Raw genomic sequence first — 22,636 nt, 5'->3', positions numbered from 1 at the left:
CCTCAAGGAAAACCCTGCTTAGTCTTCCATTTCAGGAAAACACGTGCCTTTTTTGGATACCTGGTTTGTTCTTACCCTAACAATCATTAATTATTTAACTAATATTTCTATTTGCCTTTGTCTCTAGAAATTTTAAAGCCAAATCTAAAGCCCACCTCTGGCAACATGCACAGAAACTATGTACAATTATTTGCTACTGTCACCCCAGGCTTTCATTGTTTCCTTATTTTACCCTACCCTTATTATTTCAGCTACTTTCTTTTAAAACAAACAAGCTATAGGATGTGAAACAAACAGATAAACTTCAAGTTATGTTTTTCATCTTTGTTCGTGGCTTTTCCTACGCCATATTTCTCAGCAACAAGAGCACACTAAAAATGTCTGTTAACTTCCCATTGCACCAGGAGCTGTTAAATGCTTCTCCTTTCCAGTATGTGCGCCCATAAAGCCTCTTATATGTTTATCTCAATATTTTTTAAGATGCATTAAAATCATTTATTTCCCTGTCCCTTCTACTAAATTCTGAACAACTTAAAAGCCTGAATGTCTCATTTCTATATCAACATATCACTTGTTTCTGCATCATGTATTACATATCTCACATATAATCCTCAAATTATTAAGCAAATAAATTATTAGTAATATAAATGAACACTCCCCTCACTTCTCTCATGAAACTCTACTTTCACTCAATTCCAAGACAAAAGTACTTTAGAAGAGGCAGTCTAGAGTAATACAAAGGATATGGTCTTTGGACTTTGGCAGAGATAGGTTTAAATCTTGTTGTTAGTTCTTTACCAGTTATGTAATTGGGGTGTTTACCATATTTTCTTGACCCTAGAAGATGCATCTGACTTCAGAAAAAAAATTACTGACAGTCTCTTGAGTCTCTTCTGTTAAATGGACAGAAGGCCTACAATTTGTAGAATTGTCATTAGACATTATATAAGAGCTCAAGTAAAATTTCCAGTATTATAGGTACTCAAGTAGTTTTGTTAAAAATTTTTATTTTTAAATAAGATTTACAGGAAGCAAATGTAGCACAGAGAAGTCTCATACGCCCTTTACTCAGTTTCCACTAATAGTTGTGCCATAAACAACACAGTACAGTATCATACCCAGATACACCATGTGCATGGTGTTCTGTATCATTTTTTTCACATGTGCAGATCTCTGTAACTACCACCTGAAGATACAGAACTGTTCCATTACCACAAGACTGTTCTGCTGCTGCCCCTTTATATTCTCCTTCCCTGCCCTCAATTCTTCCCAACCAATAGTGTGTACAATTTTGTCATTTTGAGGATGTTTTATAAGTAAAATCACACAGCATGTGATATTTTGAGATTGCTTTTTTTCACTCAGCACAGCATCCTTTAGATCCATCCAAGTTGTTATTTGAATCAAATAGGTTCATTCCTATTTATTGCTGAATAATATTCCATGGTATGGAATACCACAGTTTAACCATTCACCAATTAAGGAAAACTGGTTGTTTCCAGTTTGGGAATATAACAAAGCTGCTATGAACAACTGTGTAGGATATAGGTTTGGAGTAGATATAAGTTTTCATTTCTCTGGAATAAATGCCCAGGAGTACAACTGCTGGGCTGTATGGTAAATGTATGTTTACTCTAACCAAAAACTGCCAAATTATTTTCCAGAGTGGCTGTACCATTTCAGATTCTTACCAGGATGGATGAGTGATCCAGTTTCTCCTCATTCTTGGCAGCATTTGGTATTGTCACTATTTTTTATTTTAGTTGTTCTTAGAACTGAATTGTTATTTCATCACGGCCTTAATTTGCATTCCCCTGATGTTTACAGAGATTGAATATCTTTTTCTAGTATACCAAACATCCTTCTGTGAAGTATCTCTTCATGTCTTTTGCTCATTTTCTAACTGAATTGTTTGCTTCTCACTATTAAATTTTAAGAGTTCTGCATTTGATACAATAGATATGAGTCCTTTAGCAAATATGTGGTTTGTAGCTAGTCTTTTCATCATCTTAGCAGGGTCTTCTGCAAAGTAAAAACTCATATATACATATATATATATATATTTGAGACAGAATCTCACTTTCACTCAGGCTGGAGTGTACTGGTACAATCTCAGCTCACTGCAACCTGCTTCCTGGGTTCAAGTGATCCTCCCACCTCAGCCTCTCGAGTAGCTGAGGACTACAGGCATGTACCACCATGCCTAGCTAATTTTTGTAATTTTTAGTAGAGATGGGGTTTTGCCATGTTGGCCAGGCTGGTCTTGAACTCCTGGCCTCAAGTGATCCATCCACCTGCCAAAGTGCAGGGATTACCGCCATGAGCCACCACACCCAGCTAAAAACTTCAATTTTGATTAAGTCCATATTACCAATTTTACCTTTTATGAATCATGCTTTTGGTATCATATCTAAGAACTTTCCACCCAAGCCTAACTTCCCGCAAATTTTCTCCTGTTACCTCCTAAAAGTCTCATAGTTTTATGTTTTACATTTACATCTATGGTCCATCTAGTTAATTTTTTTATAAAGTGTGAGACTTAAGTGTAGGGTAACTGTTTTCTCTATATCTAAATGCTCTGACACCACTTGTTGAAAAGACTATCTTCCACAGAACTGCATCTGCATCTCTGTCAAAAAATCATACGGCTGTACTTGTATAGGATTAACTCTAGATTCTCTGTTCTGTACCATTCATGTATGTATCTATCCCTCGCCAATATCACAGTCTTGATTATTGTAGTTTTAAGTGTTGAAATAATGGAGAGTTTTGTTTTTGCTGCCTTCCTGTGGATTACCTCAACATTTTTTAGAATTCTACATTGATTTATTTATAGTGTTTCTGAGTGTACCTCTTGTTTGATCTTTTTCTACTGGTTGTTCTAGGCATTACATTATATATACAGAACTTATCATAGCCTACATTTTAACAGTTCAAGTGAAAGTACAGAAACCTTACCTCCTGTTAGGTCCCTTTACCTTCCCCTATTAATAAAATAATTGTCTTAAATATTTCCTCTACATGCATTAAGAACCACATTCGACAGTTAAATATAATTTTGTAAACTTAAAAAAAATTGGCTCAGAGTAGTGGCTCACATCTGTAATCCCAGGACTTTGGGAGACTGAGGCAGGTGCATCACTTGAGAATGGGAGTTCGAGACCAGCCCTGGCAACATGGCAAAACCCCATCTCTACCAAAAAAAAAAAATATATATATATATATATACACACACACACACACACACACACACACATATATATATATATATATACACACACACACACATATATATATATATACACAAAAATCAGCCAGGCACGGTGGTGCACGCCTGCAGTCCCAGCTACTTGAAAGGCTGAGGTGGGAGGATTGCTTGAGCCCAGGAGGCCAAGGCTGCAGTAAGCAGAGATCATGCCACTGCATTACAGCCTGGATGATGGAGCGAGACCCTGTCTCAAAAAAAAAAAAGAAAGAAAAGAAAAAGAAAAAAAAAAAAGAAAGAAATTCTATTTCATTCACTTGTATTTTTTGCTCTATATATTTTTCTTCCTACTGCTCCAAGATTACTTTTTATCACTTCCTTTCTGGTTAGAGAAATTCTTTTAGCTATTCTTTTAGTGTAGCTCTGCTGGCAACAAATTATCTTAATTTTCCTTTAACCAAGAATGTCTTTATTTTCCCTCAACCTTCAAAGATTCTTTCTCTGGATATAAAATTCTGGGTTGACAGGTTTGCTTTTTTCTAGTACTTGAAATATGTTGCACCACTTCCTTCTTACCTCCAATCTTTCAGATGAAAAATATCTGCTTGTGACTTGAACTGGTGTTCTTCCATAGATAATGCATGATTTCTCTCTGGTTACTTTCAGGATTTTTTTTAGTGTCTTGGCACGGATTTCTTTGGGTGACTCCTGTTAGGTATTCAGTCACCTTCTTTCATCTGTTTTATGTCTTTGTGCCAAATTTGTGGGAAATTCAGACTTCTCTTCAAATTTTTTTTTAGCACCACCTTCTCTCACTTTTTTGTCGAGCATAGTTTTACCTGTCTCTGAGGCTCTAATCAAATTTCTGTCAATCTATTTTCTCTCTGATGTTTACATTAGGTAATTATTTTTCTAGTCTCATGTTCACTGATTCATTCCTTTCCTCCATTCTACTGAGAACATTGGGTTTTTATTTTCAGTTACTCTATTTTTAAAGCTTGTTTTATTGTCACAAAATATATATACATAATTTTCATTTTAACAATTTTTAAGTATATAATTCAGTGGCATTAGTATATTCACAACGTTGTGCAACCATTACCACTATCTATTTCCAGAACTTTTTTATTCCCCTCCCCCAAAAAACTCTGTACCCATTAAACAACAATTCTATCTCCATAATTTGACTATTCTAGGTAGAGGTGGAATCAGGCATTATTTGTCTTCCTATGTCTGGCTTACTGTACTTAGTATAATGTTTTTGAGGTTCATTCATTTTGCAGCATGTATCAGAATGTCATTCCTTTTTGAAGCTGAGTAATATTCCATTGTAAGCACATACCATATTTTGTTTATCCATTCATTTGTTGACATTTGGGTTTTTTCTACCTCTTGGCTATCGTGAATAATGTTGCTATGAACATTTGTATGTAAGTATCTACTGGAGTCCATGTTTTCAACTCTTTAGGGTATATGCCTAGGAGTGGAATAGCTGGATCATATGGTTAGTCTGTCTTTAAAATTTTGAGAAACCATCAAATGATTTTTCACCATGGCGGCACCATTTTACATTCCCAACAGCAATGCAAGTGCTCCAATTTCTTCACATCCTCACCAACACTTGTTATTTTCCATTATAACAACCATCCTAATGAAGTGGTATCTCATGGTTTTGATTTGCATTTCTTTAATGGCTGATGTTGATCATCTTTTTCATGTATTTATTGACATCTGTATATCTTCTTTGCAGAAATATCTGTTCAAGTCCTTTGCCCATTTTTGAATTAGATTTTTTTGGGGGAAAAGAGGTTAATTGTAGGAGTCCTTTGTTTGTATATTCTAGATACTAAGCCCTTTTCAGATATGTAACTTGGAAATATTTTCTCTCATGTAGTTAATAGACTAAGGTTTTGGAGTAGTTTTAGGTTTACAAAAAATTGATTAGGAAGTACAAAGAGTTCCTACACACTCCTCCCTCTCTCCCTCAACACATGGTCTCCTCTATTATTTACATTTTATATTAATGTGGTATATTTCTCACAATTGATGAAATAATACTGCTACATCATCATTAATATTATTATTATTATTATCATTTTGAGACAGAGTCTTGCTCTGTCACCCAGGCTGGAGTGCAGTGGCGTGATCTCAGCTCACTGCAAGCTCCGCCTCCAGGGTTCACGCCATTCTCCTGCCTCAGCCTCCCGAATAGCTGGGACTACAGGTGCCTGGCACCACGCCCGGCTAATTTTTTTCTATTTTTAGCAGAGACAGGGTTTCACCGTGTTAGCCAGGATGGTCTCGATCTCCTGACCTCATGATCCGTCTGCCTCAGCCTCCCAAAGTGCTGGGATTACAGGCGTTAGCCACCACACCCAGCCTACTGTTACACTATTAATAGCTAATGTCAATAGTTTACCTTAGGGTTCACTCTTGGTGTTATTCATTCTGTGAGTTTTGACACACATGGGATGACATGTATCCACTATTAATATATCATACAGAATAGTTTCACTGCCCTAAAAATCCTGTGCTCCACCTATTCATCCCCTCTCCCTCTAATTCCTGGTAACTACTGCTCTTTTTATGGTTTCTATAATTTTATCATCTCCATGTAGTTGGAATCATACATTTCGTAGCCTTTTCAGGTTTGCAACAGGCTTTCAAGGTTTGCTCCATGTCTTTTCATGGCTACACAGCTCATTTTTAAAATGCACTGAACACTATTCCATTGTATAGGCATACAACAGTTTGCTCATCCACTCACCTATTGAAAGACATCTTGGTTGCTTCCAAGTTTTTGGCAATTATCATAAAGCTGCTATAAACATTCATATGCTGACTTTTGTGTGGACTAGTTACTTTATTTTTTAGTTCCAAAATTTCCATTTGGTTCTTCTTCATATCTTTTTTTCCTGAGACAACTTTTCCTCATTCATTTCCAGCATGTTCATAATTGCTTGCTGAAGCATTTATATGACTGCTTTAAAGTCCTTGCCAGATAATTGTAACATCCGTTCTATTTCAGTGCTGGCTTCTCCTATCTTCTCTCAAACCTTCCTGATTCTTTGGATTATAATGTCTTTTTTTAAATTGAGACCTAGCATTATAAGACTCTGGATCTTATGTTTTAGTAGGCCTCCTGTGACACTGCTCCAACTAAAAAGGAGGGACATTGCCTTATTTATGCTAGGTCAAAGTAGAAGTCCAGTTCCTCTACCTGGCATATGTCGATATCTGGAAAGGTGGTGTTCCTAGATACTGCTAGGCAAGAATGGGAGTTCAGGCTCCCCACTAAGCCTCTGCCATTACACCAGCCTGGAAGGAATCCCAGAGGTGCCTCATTACTGTTCCCCACGTGTCCCCCACTGACACCAGGGGTGGATGGCCTTTACTGCTGATAGGTGGTGAAAGTTCAGGTCTCCTCTGATACCACGGCAAGAAAGAGTGCCTCTTACTATAAAGTGGGAGTAGATGCCTTGGCTCCTCACGTTGTCTCTGCTGACATCATGGGGTTCAGGGCCCCCTTATTCCCTGGTGAGGATGAAAGTCCTAGTTTCCCACTTAGCCTTCTCTGCTATCACCCTGGTGTGGGAGGAGTGGGGAGAGAAAGAGTGGGGTGAGGCACAAGCTGGGCTCCTTGTTACAGTCTGGCAAGCGTGGAAAGTGTAGGCTCTTTACTTGGCCTGAGCTGGCAGGAATGGGGCTGCAGTTTTTTCTGTGGTATTTGCTTGGAGTGGATAGTTAGTGTCTTAAAAGTTGTCTGCCTTGATAGACTGCTCCTTTCCTGGTCCTTTGCCTAGGAAGGAATGGCTTTTCTTGGGTCTTTCTTTTGTGCCCATTGTTATTTCCAGTTGCCAGTTTTTCTAGCAGCCTGTCTGGGACATATGGAGAAAAAGAAACCCAGGAACTAACACGTTGTTTTTTGTGCCTTGAGAGCCTTAGCCAATGTTCCTTCTTCTCTCCACCTGTCAAAGTCTTAAAGTGTTTTATACATAGTGTTCAGAGTTTTTAGCTGTACTTAGCAGGAGGAATAAGAAAAATTAAGTCTACTCTATCTTCCTGGAAAAAGAAATCTCTTTTAATAGCCTTTATTAATAGCTATACTACATGTCAAGCATCAGGAGAACAGAAACAATACTGAACTTGGAGTTCAGAGAATTGAGTTCAAATCCCAGCTAACATAGGATTTTGGAGAAATCCTAGTTCTGTCACGTGTTACTCAAGTGCCATAATTATTCAACCTCTTAGAACTTCAGTTTCCACATCTGTAAATGGAATGGCATCACTTTTTCACAAGCTGGGGATGATTAAGTAAAAACTGTGTAACTGGCACAACACTTGACATGTAGTTTGCACTCATTGACTCTGACTTCATGTTTATCAAAATGGTTAAGATAAAAATTGAATGATTTTAGACCCGTAACATTTAAATGAGCTCTGAATTGGTAGTTATTTATTCTCTATCTTCTTGTTTCAAAATAGGCTCCCACCCCAAATTAACTCAGGAAAGTATGTTGTAACTAAACGCAACCTGTAATTTCAGTGTTGAGATGAATCTGTCTTGGTTTCTCACTTCTCGTTCTAGCTGGAGAGTATTCTGGTAGTTTTCAGCTTCAGAAACTGGAGCCCCTAGACCAAACTCATGTTCTTTGGTGGTAACCTAGTACAAAGAATGGGAAATAATACAGAGGCATTCAGTTTAAAACAGCTCTGTGATTTCTCACATCAATACATTTTGAAAACTGATAATATTCTGAGATTTTTTTCACCATTTCCCACCAGCTAAGAGGATTTCATCAAACTTTACCTTCTTAAAATTTATAAAACTTTTTCTGTGTGTTGTCCAAATGGTATGAACACGCTTTTCAAAGACATTCTACACTATCCTTTTGGCAATCATGGTTCTACAGAAATATGGGATCAGCAGCAAATTAAGTAGTCTACCTTCAGGCTTGTGTTGTCCAAAACAGCTGTTAGCTAGCTACATTTGCTGTTGCTACTCTATACAAGCAAAAAGATTCGCAATTCATATCACAAAGAGTGAATTTCCCTAATATATAAATAATTCCTAGAAATAAAAAAGATTTTAAAAATACCCTAATAGAAAAATTGGCAAAGAATGTCAACATTTACAGAAATGGCTCTTAAATGTATTTTATGATGTTCAATCTCAACCTTTAGTGACACAAATTAAAACAACACTGAGACCCTCTTTTAACTATCACATGGCAAAGATCAGTAAGATGGATACATAACATAGTACCCTTATATATCACCGGTGGGAGTGTAAATTGATACAATATTTATGGAGAACAATTGTATAAAATCTATAAACACGACAAATGCACATAGCTTCTGTTCAAATAATTTCATTTCTAAGAATTCATACTATAGCTATACATACACATATGCAAAATAACAAATGTTAGAGATTTTTCACTTTAGCATACTACACGTACTATTCTGCATCACACTGTTTTACTTGACAACATATCTTAGAGATTGTGTAACTTAGGAAAATAATTTTTTATTTCCTTGAATCAAGGCTACCATTGTGTTAAAAGAGAATTTGTTATGAGCATCTTAGATCTTTCCTCAAAACACAGCTGCTGTTCTCCAAAATCCTACCTAAGGAATTACAGAATCAGGATCTCCCCAGTCACTGACCTTATGATATACTCTGTGTAAACCAGCACTTAAACAAGCTGGCAGATTTATTTCCCTTTTTTCTTGGCTCTAAACAAGGCACAACTGTTCTTCATTGCAACAGTTACTGCCCCACCTGGAACCTCAGCATTAGATTTCACAGAATATTTCAAATTATGAAGCATTTAAACCCCTAGTGGCTGGACTGAACTCCTAACTACCATTTCTTACATAGTTTCTGTTGAAAAATGTATTCCTAGTGATAAAAATGATTTAGAATAACAGAATGAAACGACTCCTCACTGGAGCAGTACTGTTCAATTTTTACTGAAATGTAAGAATCATCTGGGACTGTTGTGTGAATGCAGATTCTTATTTACAGGCTGAGATTTGACATTTCTATAAAGCTGCTTGGAGATCCCTATTTGGTTGGTACAGAGACCACATGTTGAATCATGCTGTGCTGTAATTTCTGATTTATTTGAATAGCAAGGATCTCTTAAAGTCTAAACCCATTCAATATTCAGAGTACTTTTGTAATTTTGTCCCTTCCTACTTCTCCAAACTTATCTCCTACTTGATACCTCCAAGAAGCCCTCTATGAAAGACAAACTATGCAACACAAAAGGGTCTCGCTCTGTCACCCAGGTTGGCATGATCACAGCTGCTCACTGCAGCCTCGACCCCCCAGGCCCAAGCAATCCTCCCACCCTAGCCTCCCAAATAGCTGGGGGGAACACAGGCATGTGCCATCACAATTGGCTAATTGTTTTCCATTTTGTAGAGACAGGGTCTCCCTATGTTGCTCTGGCTAGTCTTGAACTCCTGGGCTCACGAGATCCTCCCGCCTAAGTCTCCCTGGGATTACAGGCATGAGCCATCACACCCAGCCAACACATTCTTAATACATATATATTCAAAAGTATTTTATCATCTGTTCAAGAAGCCTTGCCCTCACTCTTTTCTCCATTTAACTTAAGACATTTCTAAGGCTCAGCTTGAATTCAATTTTCTCCAGGTTTTCTCTGTCTTCTCCACTGCATAATGATCATCTATTAATTGATATTTATATAGAGATTATAGAAGAATTTATGTTCTAAGTTTTACTGGATGTCTTCCTCCCACATTAGACTCTTAAGAACAAAAAATGTCCAAAAACTCTCTGTATCCAATGGGGAAAGAACATGCACAGAGTTCTTTATGTAATAAAAAATGTCAAAAAACTTCTTGAGGTTGATAATGAAGCAGTGTGATAAAGCAGACAAAATCAGAGTTTCTTCCTCCTCTTTGGTAAACCGAATAAAGTGGGACTTTTGCAAAAGTACCTATCAGGCCTGGCTAGGAATTAAAAATAGCAAGAGACCACAAGTCCACCTGACAATCCTAATCAATCATGCTGGAGCTGCTAGCCTCCCTCCACCAGCTTTGGGGACAGTATCTCTAGGGGAAAGAGACATCAGTATATCTGGAATTCCCATGCCTGGTCTGCCAGCTTCCCCACCTCGGGCCACATAAATATCCTCAACCTTGCTGCAATCTCATCAATTAGAATGGAACTTGTGTTGTTGTACAGTTCTCAGAAAAGGCAAGTGAGACGAGGTTCCTTTTTTAAAAAATTATTTTTTCTTTTTATGCTATCCCTCCCCTAGGCCCCCACTCCCTGATAGGCCCTGGCATATGTGTTCTCAACTTCCACTTATGAGTGAGAACATGCAGTGTCTGGTTTTCTGTTCTTGTGTTAGTTTACTGAGAATGATGGTTTCCACCTTCATCCACATGCCTGCAAAGGACATGAACTCATCCTTTTTAATGGCTGCACTGTATCCATGGTGTGTATGTGCTACATTTTCTTTATCTAGTCTATCATTGGTGGGCATTTGGGTTGGTTCCAAGTCTTTTCTATTATGAACAGTGCTGCAATAAACATACGTATGCATATGTCTTTAGAGTAGAGTGATTTATAATGCTTTGGGTATATACCCAGTAATGGGATTGCTTGGTCAAATGGTATTTCTGATTCTAGATCCTTCAAGAATCGCCACACTGTCTTCCACAATGGTTGAACTAATTTGCACTCCCACCAACAGGGTAAAAACGTTCCTATTTCTCCACAACTTCGCCAGTACCTGCTGTTCCCTGACTTTTTAATGATCGCCATTCAAACTGGCATGAGATGGTATCTCATTGTGGTTTTGATTTGCATTTCTCTAATGACCAGTGATGATGAGCTTTTTTTCATGTTTGTTGGCTGCATAAATGTCTTCTTTTGAGAAGTGTCTGTTCATATCCTTTGCCCATTTTTTGATGGAGTTTTGTTTTTCTTGTAAATTTGCTTAAGTTCCTTGTAGATTCTGCATATTAGCCCTTCGTCAGATGGGTAGATTGCAAAAATTTTCTCCCATTCTGTAGGTTGCCTGTTCACTCTGATGACACTTTCTTTTGCTATACAGAAGCTCTTTAGTTTAATTAGATCCATTTGTCAATTTTGGCTTTTGTTGCCATTGCTTTTGGTGTTTTAGTCATGAACTCTCTGCCTATGCCTATGTCCTAAATGGTATTGCCCAGGTTTTCTTCTAGGGTTGTTATGGTTTTACGTTGTATGTTTAAGCCTTTTTTTCTTTTTTTTTTTTTTTTTTTTTGTTGAGATGGAATCTCACTCTGTCACCCAGGCTGGAGTGCAGTGGCCGGATCTCAGCTCACTGCAAGCTCCGCCTCCCAGGTTTACGCCATTTTCCTGCCTCAGCCTCCCAAGTAGCTGGGACTACAGGCGCCCACCACCTCGCCCGGCTAGTTTTTTGTATTTTTTTAGTAGAGATGGGGTTTCACTGTGTTCGCCAGGATGGTCTCGATCTCCTGACCTCGTGATCCACCCATCTCGGCCTCCCAAAGTGCTGGGATTACAGGCTTGAGCCACCACACCCGGCCTATGTTTAAGTCTTTAATACATCTTGAGTTAATTTTTGTATAAGGTGTAAGGAAAGGGTCTAGTTTTAGTTTTCTGCATATGGCTAGCCAGTTTTCCCAGCACCATTTATGAAATAGGGAATCCTTTCCCCATTGCTTGTTTTTGTCAGGTTTGTCAAAGATCAGATGGTTGTAGATATGTGGTGTTATTTCTGAGGCCTCTGTTCTGTTCCACTGGTATAAATGTATCTGTTTTGGTACCAGTACCATGCTGTTTTGGTTACTGTAGCCTTGTAGTATAGTTTGAAGTCCAGTATCGTGATGCCTCCAGCTTTGTTCTTTTTGCTTAGGATTGTCTTGGCTATAGGGGGTCTTTTTTGGTTCCATATGAAATTTAAAGAAGTTTTTTCTAATTCTGTGAAGAAAGTCACTGGTAGCTTCATGGGGATAGCACTGAATCTACAAAATACTTTGGGCAGTATGGCCATTTTCACAATATTGATTCTTCTGATCCATGAGCATGGAATGTTTTTCCATTTATTTGTGTCCTCTTATTTCCTTGAGCAGTGGTTTGTAGTTCTCCTTGAAGAGGTCCTTCCCATCCCTTGTAAGTTGTATTCCTAGGTATTTTATTATCTTTGTAGCAATTGTGAATGAGAGCTCACTCATGATTTGGCTGTTTGTCTATTATTGGTGTATAGGAATGCTTTTGATTTCTGCACACTGATTTTGTATCCTGAGACTTTGCTGAAGTTGCTTATCAGCTTAAGGAGATTTTGGGCTAAGACAGTGTGGGGTTTTCTAAATATACAATCACATCATCTGCAAACACAGAGAATTCGACTTCCTCTCTTCCTATCCGAATACCATTTATTTCTTTCTCTTGCCTGACTGCCCCAGCCAGAACTTCCAACACTATGTTGAATACAAGTAGTGAGAGAGGGCATCCTTTTCTTGTGCCAGTTTTTAAAGGGAATGCTTCCAGGTTTTGCCCATTCAGTATGATATTGGCTATGCAGTTTGTCATAAATAGCTCTTATTATTTTGAGATACATTCCATCAATACCTAGTTTATTGAGAGTTTTTAGCATGAAGAGGTGCTGAATTTTATCAAAGGCCTTTTCTGCATCTATTGAGATAACCATGTGGTTTTTGTCATTGGTTCTGTTTATGTGATGGATTATGTTTATTGATTTGCATATGTTGAACCATATGACTTCATCCCAGGGACAAAGCTGACTTGACTGTGGTGGGTAAGCTTTTTGATGTGCTGCTGGATTTGGTTTGCCAGTATTTTATTGAGGATTTTCACATCGATGGTCATCAGAAATATTGGCCTGAAACGTTTTGTTGTTGTTTCCCTGCCAGGTTTTGGCATCAGGATGATGCTGGATACATAAAATGAGTTAGGGAGGATTCTCCCTTTTTCTATTGTATGGAATAGTTTCAGAAGGAATGGTACCAGTTCCTCTTTGTACCTCTGGTAGAATTCGGCTGTGAACCCATCTAATCCTGGGTTTTTTTTTTTTTTTTTTTTTGGTTGCTAGGCTATTAATTACTGCCTCAATTTCAGAACTTGTCATTCGTCTATTCAGGGATTTGACTTCTTCCTGGTTTAGTCCTGGGAGGGTATATGTGTCTAGGAATTTATCGATTTCTTCTAGATTTTCTAGTTTATTTGCAGATAGGTGTTTATAGTATCCTCTGACGGTAGTTTGTATTTCTGTGGGATCAGTGGTGGTACCTCCTGTATCATTTTTTTATTGTCTATTTGATTCTTCTCTCTTTTCTTATTAGTCTAGCTAGCAGTCTATTAATTTTGTTGATCTTTTCAAAAAAGCAGCTCCTGGATTCATTGATTTTTTTGAAGGGCTTTTCGTGTCTCTATCTCCTTCAGTTCTGCTCTAATCTTAGTTACTTCTTATCTTCTGCTAGCTTTTGAATTTGTTTGCTCTTGCTTCTCTAGTTCTTTTAATTGTGATGTTAGGATGTTGATTTTAGATCATTCCTGCTTTCTCCTGTGGGCATTTAGTGCTATAAATTTCCCTTTACACACTGCTTTAGCTGTGTCCCAGAGATTCTGGTGTGTTGTGTCTTTGTTCTCATTGGTTTCAAAGAACTTAATTCTGCCTTAGTTTCATTATGTACCCAGTAGTCATTCAGGAGCAGTTTCCACGTAGTTGGGTGGTTTTGAGTGAGTTTCTTAATCCTGAGTTCTAATTTGATTGCACTGTAGTCTGAGAATGTTATCATTTCCATTCTTTTGCATTTGCTGGGGAGTGTTTTATTTCAATTATGTGGTCAATTTTAGAATAAGTGTGATGTCTTGCTGAGAAGAATGTATATTCTGTTGAGTTGGGGTGGAGAGTTCTGTAGATGTCTATTATGTCCACTTGGTCCAGTGCTGAGTTCAAGTCCTGAATATCCTTGTTAATTTTCTGTTTCATTGATCTAATATTGACAGTGGGGTGTTAAAGTCTCCCACTATTATTGTGTAGGAGTCTAAGTCTCTTTGTAGGTCTCTAAGGACTTGCTTTATGAATCTAGGTGCCCTGTATTGGGTGCACATATATTTAGGTTAGCTCTTCTTGTTGCATTGATCCCTTAACCATTATGTAATGCCCTTCTTTGTCTTCTTTGATCTTCGTTGGTTTAAAGTCTGTTTTATCAGAGACTAGGATTGCAAACCCTGCTTTGTTTGCTTTCCATTTGCTTGGTAAATCCTCCTCCATACCTTTATTTTGAGCCTATGTATGTCTTTGCATGTGAGATGGGTCTCCTGAATACAACCCAACAATAGGTCTTGACTTTTCATCCAATTTGCCAGTCTGTGCCTTTTAATTGGGTCATTTAGCTCATTTACATTTAAGGTTAATATTGTTATATTTGAATTTGATCCTGTCATTATGATGCTAGCTGGTTATTTTGCGTGTTGATGCAGTTTCTTCACAGTGTTGACGGTCTTTACAATTTGGTATGTTTTTGCAATGGCTGGTACCTATTTTTCATTTCCATGTTTAGTGCTTCCTTCAAGAGATCTTGTAAGCCAGATCTGGTGGTGACAAAATCTCTCAGCATTTGCTTGTCTGTAAAAGATTTTATGTCTCCTTTGTTTATGAAGCTGAGTTTAGCTGGATATGAAATTCTGGGTTGAAAATTCTTTTATTTAAGAATGTTGAATACTGACCCCCACTCTCTTCTGGCTTATAGGGTTTCTGCAGAGAGATCCACTGTTAGTCTGATGGGATTCCCTTTGTGGGTAACCCAACCTTTCTCTCTGCCTGCCCTTAACATTTTCTTTTTCATTTCAACCTTGGTGAATCTGATGATTATGTGTCTTGGGGTTGCTCTGCTTGAGGAGTATCTTTGTGGTGTTCTCTGTATTTCCTGAATTTGAATGTTGGCCTGCCTTGCTAGGTTGGGGAAGCTCTCTTTGATAATATCCTGAAGAGTGTTTTCCAACTTGATTCCATTCTCCCTGTCACTTTCAGGCTACACCAATCAAATGCAGGTTTGGTCTTTTCACTTAATCCTATATTTCTTGGAGGCTTTGTTCGTTTCTTTTCATCCTTTTTTCTCTAATCTTGTCTTCACGCTTTATTTCATTAAGTTGATCTTCAATCTCATAGCCTTTCTTCTACTTCATCGATTTGGCTATTGATACTTGCATATGCTTCACCAAGTTCTCGTGCTGTGTTTTTTGGCTCCATCAGGTGTTCTTCTCTAAACTGGTTATTCTAGTTAGCAATTCCTCTAACCTTTTTAAAAGGTTCTTAGCTTCTTTGCACTGGATTAGAACATGCTCCTTTGGTTCAGAGGAGTTTGTTATTATCCACCTTCTGAAGCCTACTTCTGTCAATTCGTCAAACTCATTCTCCATCCAGTTTTGCTCCCTTCCTGGTGAGGAGTTGTAATCCTTTGGAGGAGAAGAGGCATTCTGGTTTTTGAAATCTTCAGGCTTTTTGCACCGGTTTTTCTTCATCTTCATGGATTTATCTACCTTTGGTGTTTGATGTTGGTGACCTTCAGATGGGGTTTCTGTGTGGACGTCCTTTTTGTTCATGTTGATGCTATTCTTTTCGGTTTTTAGTTTTCCTTCTAAGAGTCAGGCCCCTCTGCTGCAGGTCTGCTGGGGTTTGCTGGAGGTCCACTCCAGACCCTGTTTGCCTGAGTATCACCAGCAAATAGCAGAAGCTGCAGAACAGCAAAGATTGCTGCCTGTTCCTTCCTCTGAAAGCTTCGTCCCAGAGGGGCATCTGCCAGATGCCAGACACAGCTCTCCTGTATGAGATGTCTGTCGACCCGTGCTGGGAGATATCTCCCAGTCAGGAGGCACAGGGGTCAGGGATCCACTTGAGGCAGCAGTCTGTCCCTTAGCAGAGTTAGAGCACTCTGCTGCTCTCTTCAGAGCCAGCAGGCAGGAACATTCAAGTCTGCTGAAGCTGCACCCACAGCCACCCCTTTCCCCAGGTGCTCCGTCCCAGGGAGATGGGAGTTTTATCTATAAGCCCCTGACTGGGGCTGTTGCCTTTCTTTCAGAGATGCCCTGCCCAGAGAGGCAGAATCTAGAGAGGCAGTCTGGCCACAGCGGCTTTGCCAAGCTGCAGTGGGCTCCGCCCAGTTCGAATTTCCCACTGGCTTTGTTTACACTCAGTTGGAAATGCAGAAATCACCCGCCTTCCGCACCTTCTGCGTTCATCTCGCCGGGAGCTGCAGACAGGGTCTGTTCCTATTCGGCCATCTTGCCAGCCGCTAAAAAATTATTTTTAATTTATTCTTTTTTATTTTTTTCAATGTGAAGTCTAAAATAAGGAAGAACTTTCATTCTCAATTAGGAAGTCACACAGCAGAGTGGTTAACAGCATGTATTTTGGCATCAGCCTGCCTACATTCATTATCCTAGTTCTGCCACATATTAGCTGCGTGACCTTGGGTGACTTGCTTACTTTGCTGACTATAGCTTCCTCATTTACAAAATAGGGATGACAATAAGAGTATCTGCATTGGCCAGGTGCAGTGGCTCACGCCTGTAATCCCAGCACTTTGGGAGGCTGAGGCGGGCAGATCACCTGAGGTCAGGAGTTCGAGACCCGCCTGGCCAACATGGTGAAACCCCACCTCTACTGAAAATACAAACCTTAGCTGGGCATGGTGGCAGGCACCTATAATCCCAGCTACTTGGGAGGCTGAGGCAGGAGAATCGCTTAAACCCAGGAGGCAGAGGTTGCAGTGAGCCGAGATTGCACCATTGCACTCCAGCTTGGGGGACAAGAGCAAGACTTTGTACCAAAAAAAAAAAAAAAAGAGTATCTGCATCATAGAATTGTGTGAGGATTAAATGAATTAATACATGTTTGAACTTTAGCACTTAGAATAGTGCCTGGCACATGATAAGCACTATATACATGTTACTATTTACCATTATTACTAATTCCTCTCACTGAGTCAACTTAATTGGCTATTAAGTCCTACTGATCTTTTCACTAAAAATTATCTGTTACATTTCTTCCATCCCTATCACTGTTTTAGTTCATGCTTTCAGACTGTAGCCATCACATTTATTCACTTTATAAGTAAACTTACAAATAGCTAGAATAAGAATGAACCAAAAACACCCTTCTGAGGATAAAAAGATGTAAAACAAATAGAACCCTACAATTTCAACCCTAAATGAATCTAGGAAAGTCCAGAACAAATAAATCAGAAATTACAGCACAGCATGATTACTGCTACATCAGAGTAATGCACATAGATGCTAAGGGAACACTGAGAAAGAAGCTACAAAAAAAGTATTTCTGACTTCTACTTCTTCAAAAAAGACTTAGGATCTACTCTCCATTCCAAAAGAACTATGAGTATATCCCTACTGGAGCACTTAATACATTATATTACTTTTACGGGATGTCCACAGCCATGGCTACTTTAACATGTCTAAAAAAGACTTTCTTTTTTTTTTTTTTTTTTTTTTTGGGACAGTCATGCTCTGTCACCAGGCTGGAGTGCAGTGGCATGATCTCAGCTCACTGCAACCTCCACCTCCCAGGTGCAAGCAATTCCCTGCCTCAGCCTCCCAAGTAGCTGGGATTACAGGCGCCTGCCACCATGCCCAGCTAACTTTTGTATTTTTAGTAGAAAGAGGGTTTCATCATCTTGGCCAGGCTGGTGTCGAACTCCTGACCTCATGATCCACGCACCTCGGCCTCCCAAACTGTTGGGATTACAGGCGTGAGCCACTGCACCCGACCAAGACTGTGCCTCTTTATCTAACCCCTGATCATCTTAGGGGTTAGAATTTCAACTTAAAAATTTTGCGAGGACACAGACATTCAGACTGAAGCCGCACATTAGAGGAACAGAAAGAAAAAGCTATTGGGTGAACAAAGAAGGAGTACTAGATTTACTAGATCTTTTAAGTGAAGACAAGGGCCATGTTTTTTTTTTTTTTTTTTTTTTTGGAGACAGAGTCTCTGTCGCCAGGCTGGAGTGCAGTGGCGTGATCCCAGCTCACTGCAACCTCTGACTCCCTTGTTCAAATGATTCTCCTGCCTCAGCCTCCCGAGTAGCTAGGATTACAGGCATACACCACCACGTCCAGCTAATTTTTGTATTTTTAGTAGAGCCGAGGTTTCACTATGTTGGCCAGGATGGTCTCATCTATCGACCTTGTGATCTGCCTGCCTCAGCCTCCCAAACTGCTGAGATTACAGGCATGAGCCACAGCACCCAGCCTGGATTTTATTCTTACTTGCAGTGGGAAGCCATTGGTGTATTTTTGAGCCAGGATCATCTTATTATAATTTTCTTTTTCGTTTTTTTCCCTCTCCCTTCTCCCCTCCCACAGGATCTCATTATTTTGAAGTGATTGATTTGATTTCCGTGTGGAGAATAGGTTGTAGGGTGCAACAATAGAAGCAGAAAGACAGCAGGGAATGGTTGCAGTATTCTAGGTGGGAGATGATGGTGACTTGGACCAGGGAGGTGGTAACAAAAATATAGAGAAGTGGATGGATTTAGAATATATATTTTAAGGTAGAACCAACAACATTTGCTAATAACTTAGAAGGGATTTATTGCAGTGAGCCGAGATCATGTCACTGCACTCCAGCCTGGGGGACAGAGTGAGACTCCACATCAAAAAAAAAAAAAAGGCACAGCCTTTAGGGGATGATTAGGCCATGATGAGTTGCCAGTATATAATAGATCCCAGAGAGCTCCCTCGCCCCTTCTAACATATGAGGACACAGTCTGAAGGTACCATCTATAAACCAAAAAACACCACACATTGTTTCTGCTAGCAACTTGATCTTAGAATTCCCAGTCTCCAGAACTGTAAGAATTAAATTTCTGCTGCTTATGTTATTTCATTAGAGCAACCTGAATGGACTAAGATATGTGCCAATATCATTTGACTTCAAGTCCTCTGCTCTTGCTTTTCCTCTCAGGAACACTTTATACCCAGCCTTTCACATGGCTATCTTCTCACCCTCAGCTCCTTGGCTGAAATGTCAGAGGGCCTCCCTGACTACTTACCTAAAGCAGCCTCTCTCCCAGTCACTCTCTCAAATAAGCGATAAGCTATTTGCACTTATCACTACTTGAAATTATATCATTTATTTGCTCACTTGTTTACTACCTCCCCCTACTAGAATATAACATTCTAGAGCCCTAGGTTTTTGTCTTGTCTCTGTTATATCCCTAATGCCTTAAAAGTGCCCAGCACAAAGGTGAAACGCAATAAAACATTTTCAAAATAAGAAAATTTAATGATTCGAACAAAGCAGTTTCAATGGTGGGTGAAAACAAGTCTGAAGGGGACTAATGAATGAATAGTAAAGAAAAAAAAATGGAAAATGTAAACTTCTTTTAGGAAGCATGATTGTGAAAGGAAGAAAGGTAGAACAAAGGTGGAAGACGACCAAGGTTGTGGAAAGGTCACTACAGGAGGAGAAAAACTTGTTCCTTAATTCTCTTTACATAGGATCCTCTTTCAGAATTAAAAGCCCTGCAGCCTCTCCTTAGAAAAATGCAAATACACCTTTGCAAACAATTTCAGGTGATTTAAGACTCTCTAAGGTCCTTGGACTCCAGGTGAAGAAGTCCTACAGTACAGAAACAATGAAGATTCCTAAGGCATGAGTTAATGTTAATAGATGGAGAAAGACAGCTGAGGTAATAAGAGGAAACCCAGGTAAATACGTATTGCCCTGAGACAAGAAAGAGAAAAGCAAAGACAGGTGAAGATTTAGACACTTGTAATCCCAATAATCCCCACACTTTGGGAGGCCAAGGCCGGAGGATCACTTGAGCCCAGGAATTTGAGACCAACCTGGACAACATAGTGAGTCCCTGTCTCTACAAAAAAGAAAAAAGAAATTATCCAGGCATAGTGGCATCCACCTGTGGTCCCAGCTACTTGGGAGGCTGAGATAGGAGAATCACTTGAGTCCTGGAGGTCAAGGCTGCAGTGAGTCATGATCGCACCATTGCACTCCAGCCTGGGCGACAGAGTGAGATCATGTCTCAAAACAAAAAAAAAGGTAAGTGGCATGGAAATCTGAGGAAGTTTCTGTCTAGTTGAATTTTAATTTTTCAGTGAAACAGAAGATTATATAATAAAAAGTATCATCAGTGTTGAACAAAATATGAAGCACATAATATGTATTCAACAAATTATTTAATTTTTTGATAGAATGGAAAATACTGTACTACTTCATATGGAATTCTGAAATCTGGTTCCACAAAAGTTTACTACAGTTGAGGTGGGTTTTTCTTTTTAAAAATATTGTCTCCAAAAGCATAAACTTACAGACATTGAAGTAAGAAGGAACAGCCTCACTAACAGAAGGATGTGGAAAACCATACAAGATTTATGAATAATTTTGAGAGAGGATTTTATATAATAAGTGGATAAATATTTGGGGAAACAATCACCAAACTAAATACTGAGAGCAACAATAAAGATTAATCTTAAAAAAATGTTGACTAAAGCAGCAAGATGTAAATGAATACTCAGTACAATCCCATTTGTACGAAGTTCAAAAACAAGCCGAACTGTAATGTGCATGTTCACATACAATGATATGAAACATTAAGGAAAATCAAGGAAGTGGCTCTTAGAAGTCAGGAGAGTGGCCATCTGTGGGGACGGAAAGAAACATGTAATCTGAAAAGGAGATAAATAATAATACTTCTAACTGCCTGTGTGTGTGGAGGACTTCAAAACCAAATCGTCCTAAACAAACTAGTCTAAACAACTGAAAAAGCAGACAGAAAAGATCTCCCAGAGAATCTCTACACTTGATTATATTGAGCTACAAGCAATGATTTTTCTTCAGAAGGTAAACAATAAGTGAAATATTTTGGAAGCTGCCATTAAAAAAATAATGCCAAAGTTTAGGATTTAAAATTAATATTTCATTAATGTACCTTCCTAGTTATTTCCCACTAAGACTGAAGAGTTTGGCTCATTAATCAATTAAAATACAAACAAGAATCTGTCTTATTCTGGAAGCAAATTCGAATGTGACATCCCACTTCTATAACTAACCTGTTTTTTTCCTACTTACAAACCTATTGTTATTCTATTTATGTCCTTACACGTAAACAAAGTATACTTGAAATGCTGAACACCAGTACAGAGAATTTTAAACAAGGAAATCTCCTAGGATATAAGGTCCTGGAATGGAAGAAGGAAAACGTTGGGACACTGTAATCTATGCAAACCTTCCTGAAGTCGCGGGGGAAAAAAAAGTGAAAAAAAAACATATTTCTGTGAGTTTTTAGGTACCAAGTCCATGATCACCTAGTAATCCAATTTAAGTCTCAAATAGTTTTTCAACAAAAGCCAGCTTTCCCTGCCTTTACCGTGTATAATTTTACTAAAATTATCAGATTTTCATGCAAATGCCTATGTAATCTCAGCCTTTCACCACCCCAAGTCTAGACGGAGGCTCAGAAATGAGCGATAGGGAGTCAGGTTGAACTCCCAAATCTGTGACTTCCAAATTCCTCGGCTCCACCAGAGCTTCCAGAGCGTTTCTAAACTGAACAGTCCCCCCAACAACCAAGCGGAGAGCTGCGGGAGGACGCGAAGCGGTGACCATAGGAACTGGGCTCAAACCTAACCTCCCAAGAAGCAGGGGCAACGCGTGCAGCTAAGCTTCCGGCCGGCAGCGGTGCCCGCCGCAGCCCCTCACAGCGGCTCCCGCGGCGAGCGCCCACCTCCGCCTGCCACGGCCCCGCACCCGCCACTCCCGCCCGCTTGCAGCCGCCTTCTCAGAGACCTTCTGGCCCAGCAGCAGCGCTCTCCCCACCCTGCGCATCTCCGCAGCTTCTACCTGGAGCTCCGGGTCCCTCCCCGGGCTCCTCGGCCCGCCGTCCTGCCCAGAGCTCATCCCCGCGACTGCCAGGTCTCGGCCTCCGCGGGGAATACGAGAACCGCCCAGTCTCCATCCTCCGCCCCTTTCTCCTCCCTTCCCACCCCCAAATCGTCCCGGCCCCGCCCCGGCGAATCGGAGGAAGGAGGGAGCCCGCGGGAAGGAGGCGGGGGCGGTTAGCGCCAGCCGGCGCCGCCGTGGCCCCGCCCTCACGCTCTGTACCGGAGTGGGGCTCGTCTTCCACCTCCCCGGCGCCCCAGCTTTGCTTCCGTCCCGCTCGCCCCCAGGCTCGGTGCGCACGCGTACCTGGCTCGACCTTCCCTCTCGCGGGGACTACAAGCCGTGCGCGCGCACTTACGCACGGAGCGACGCGTACGTCCACCTGCCTGCCTTACAGGGCACCTAGGAGGGACCTCTTCCTGGCCCATCCGCGCCGCGCAGGCGCACGCCCACGCAGCGCCTAGTCGCCCTACCCGAGCGTCCCGTCTCCTAGTAACCAGCC

The 22,636-nt window shown here is 40.0% G+C and overlaps 1 protein-coding gene across 12 annotated transcripts in view; it reads right to left on the bottom strand.

Moving 5' to 3' along the window:
* The window catches only part of LOC105490079 (testis specific 10), a 163,389-nt gene that overhangs the window by 127,928 nt on the left and 12,825 nt on the right, over positions 1–22,636 (bottom strand). For 3 of the 12 annotated variants that reach the window (XM_011755363.3, XM_011755365.3, XM_011755366.3), the window contains exons 1-2: positions 22,096–22,212; positions 7,740–7,868 (exon numbers count right to left, since the gene is read on the bottom strand). In XM_011755363.3, the coding sequence (XP_011753665.1) occupies positions 7,740–7,868; positions 22,096–22,152 (186 nt within the window). In that variant the 5' untranslated portion in view covers positions 22,153–22,212. Of the gene's footprint in view, positions 1–7,739; positions 7,869–22,095; positions 22,215–22,356; positions 22,579–22,636 lie in introns of those variants that run through there. The other 9 variants (XM_071077293.1, XM_011755378.3, XM_011755377.3 and 6 more) reach the window with 7 other exon arrangements.

The sequence above is a fragment of the Macaca nemestrina genome, chromosome 13, assembly GCF_043159975.1.
Source record: "Macaca nemestrina isolate mMacNem1 chromosome 13, mMacNem.hap1, whole genome shotgun sequence".
NCBI lineage: Eukaryota > Metazoa > Chordata > Mammalia > Primates > Cercopithecidae > Macaca > Macaca nemestrina.
This window is presented reverse-complemented; position numbering and strand designations above follow the sequence as displayed.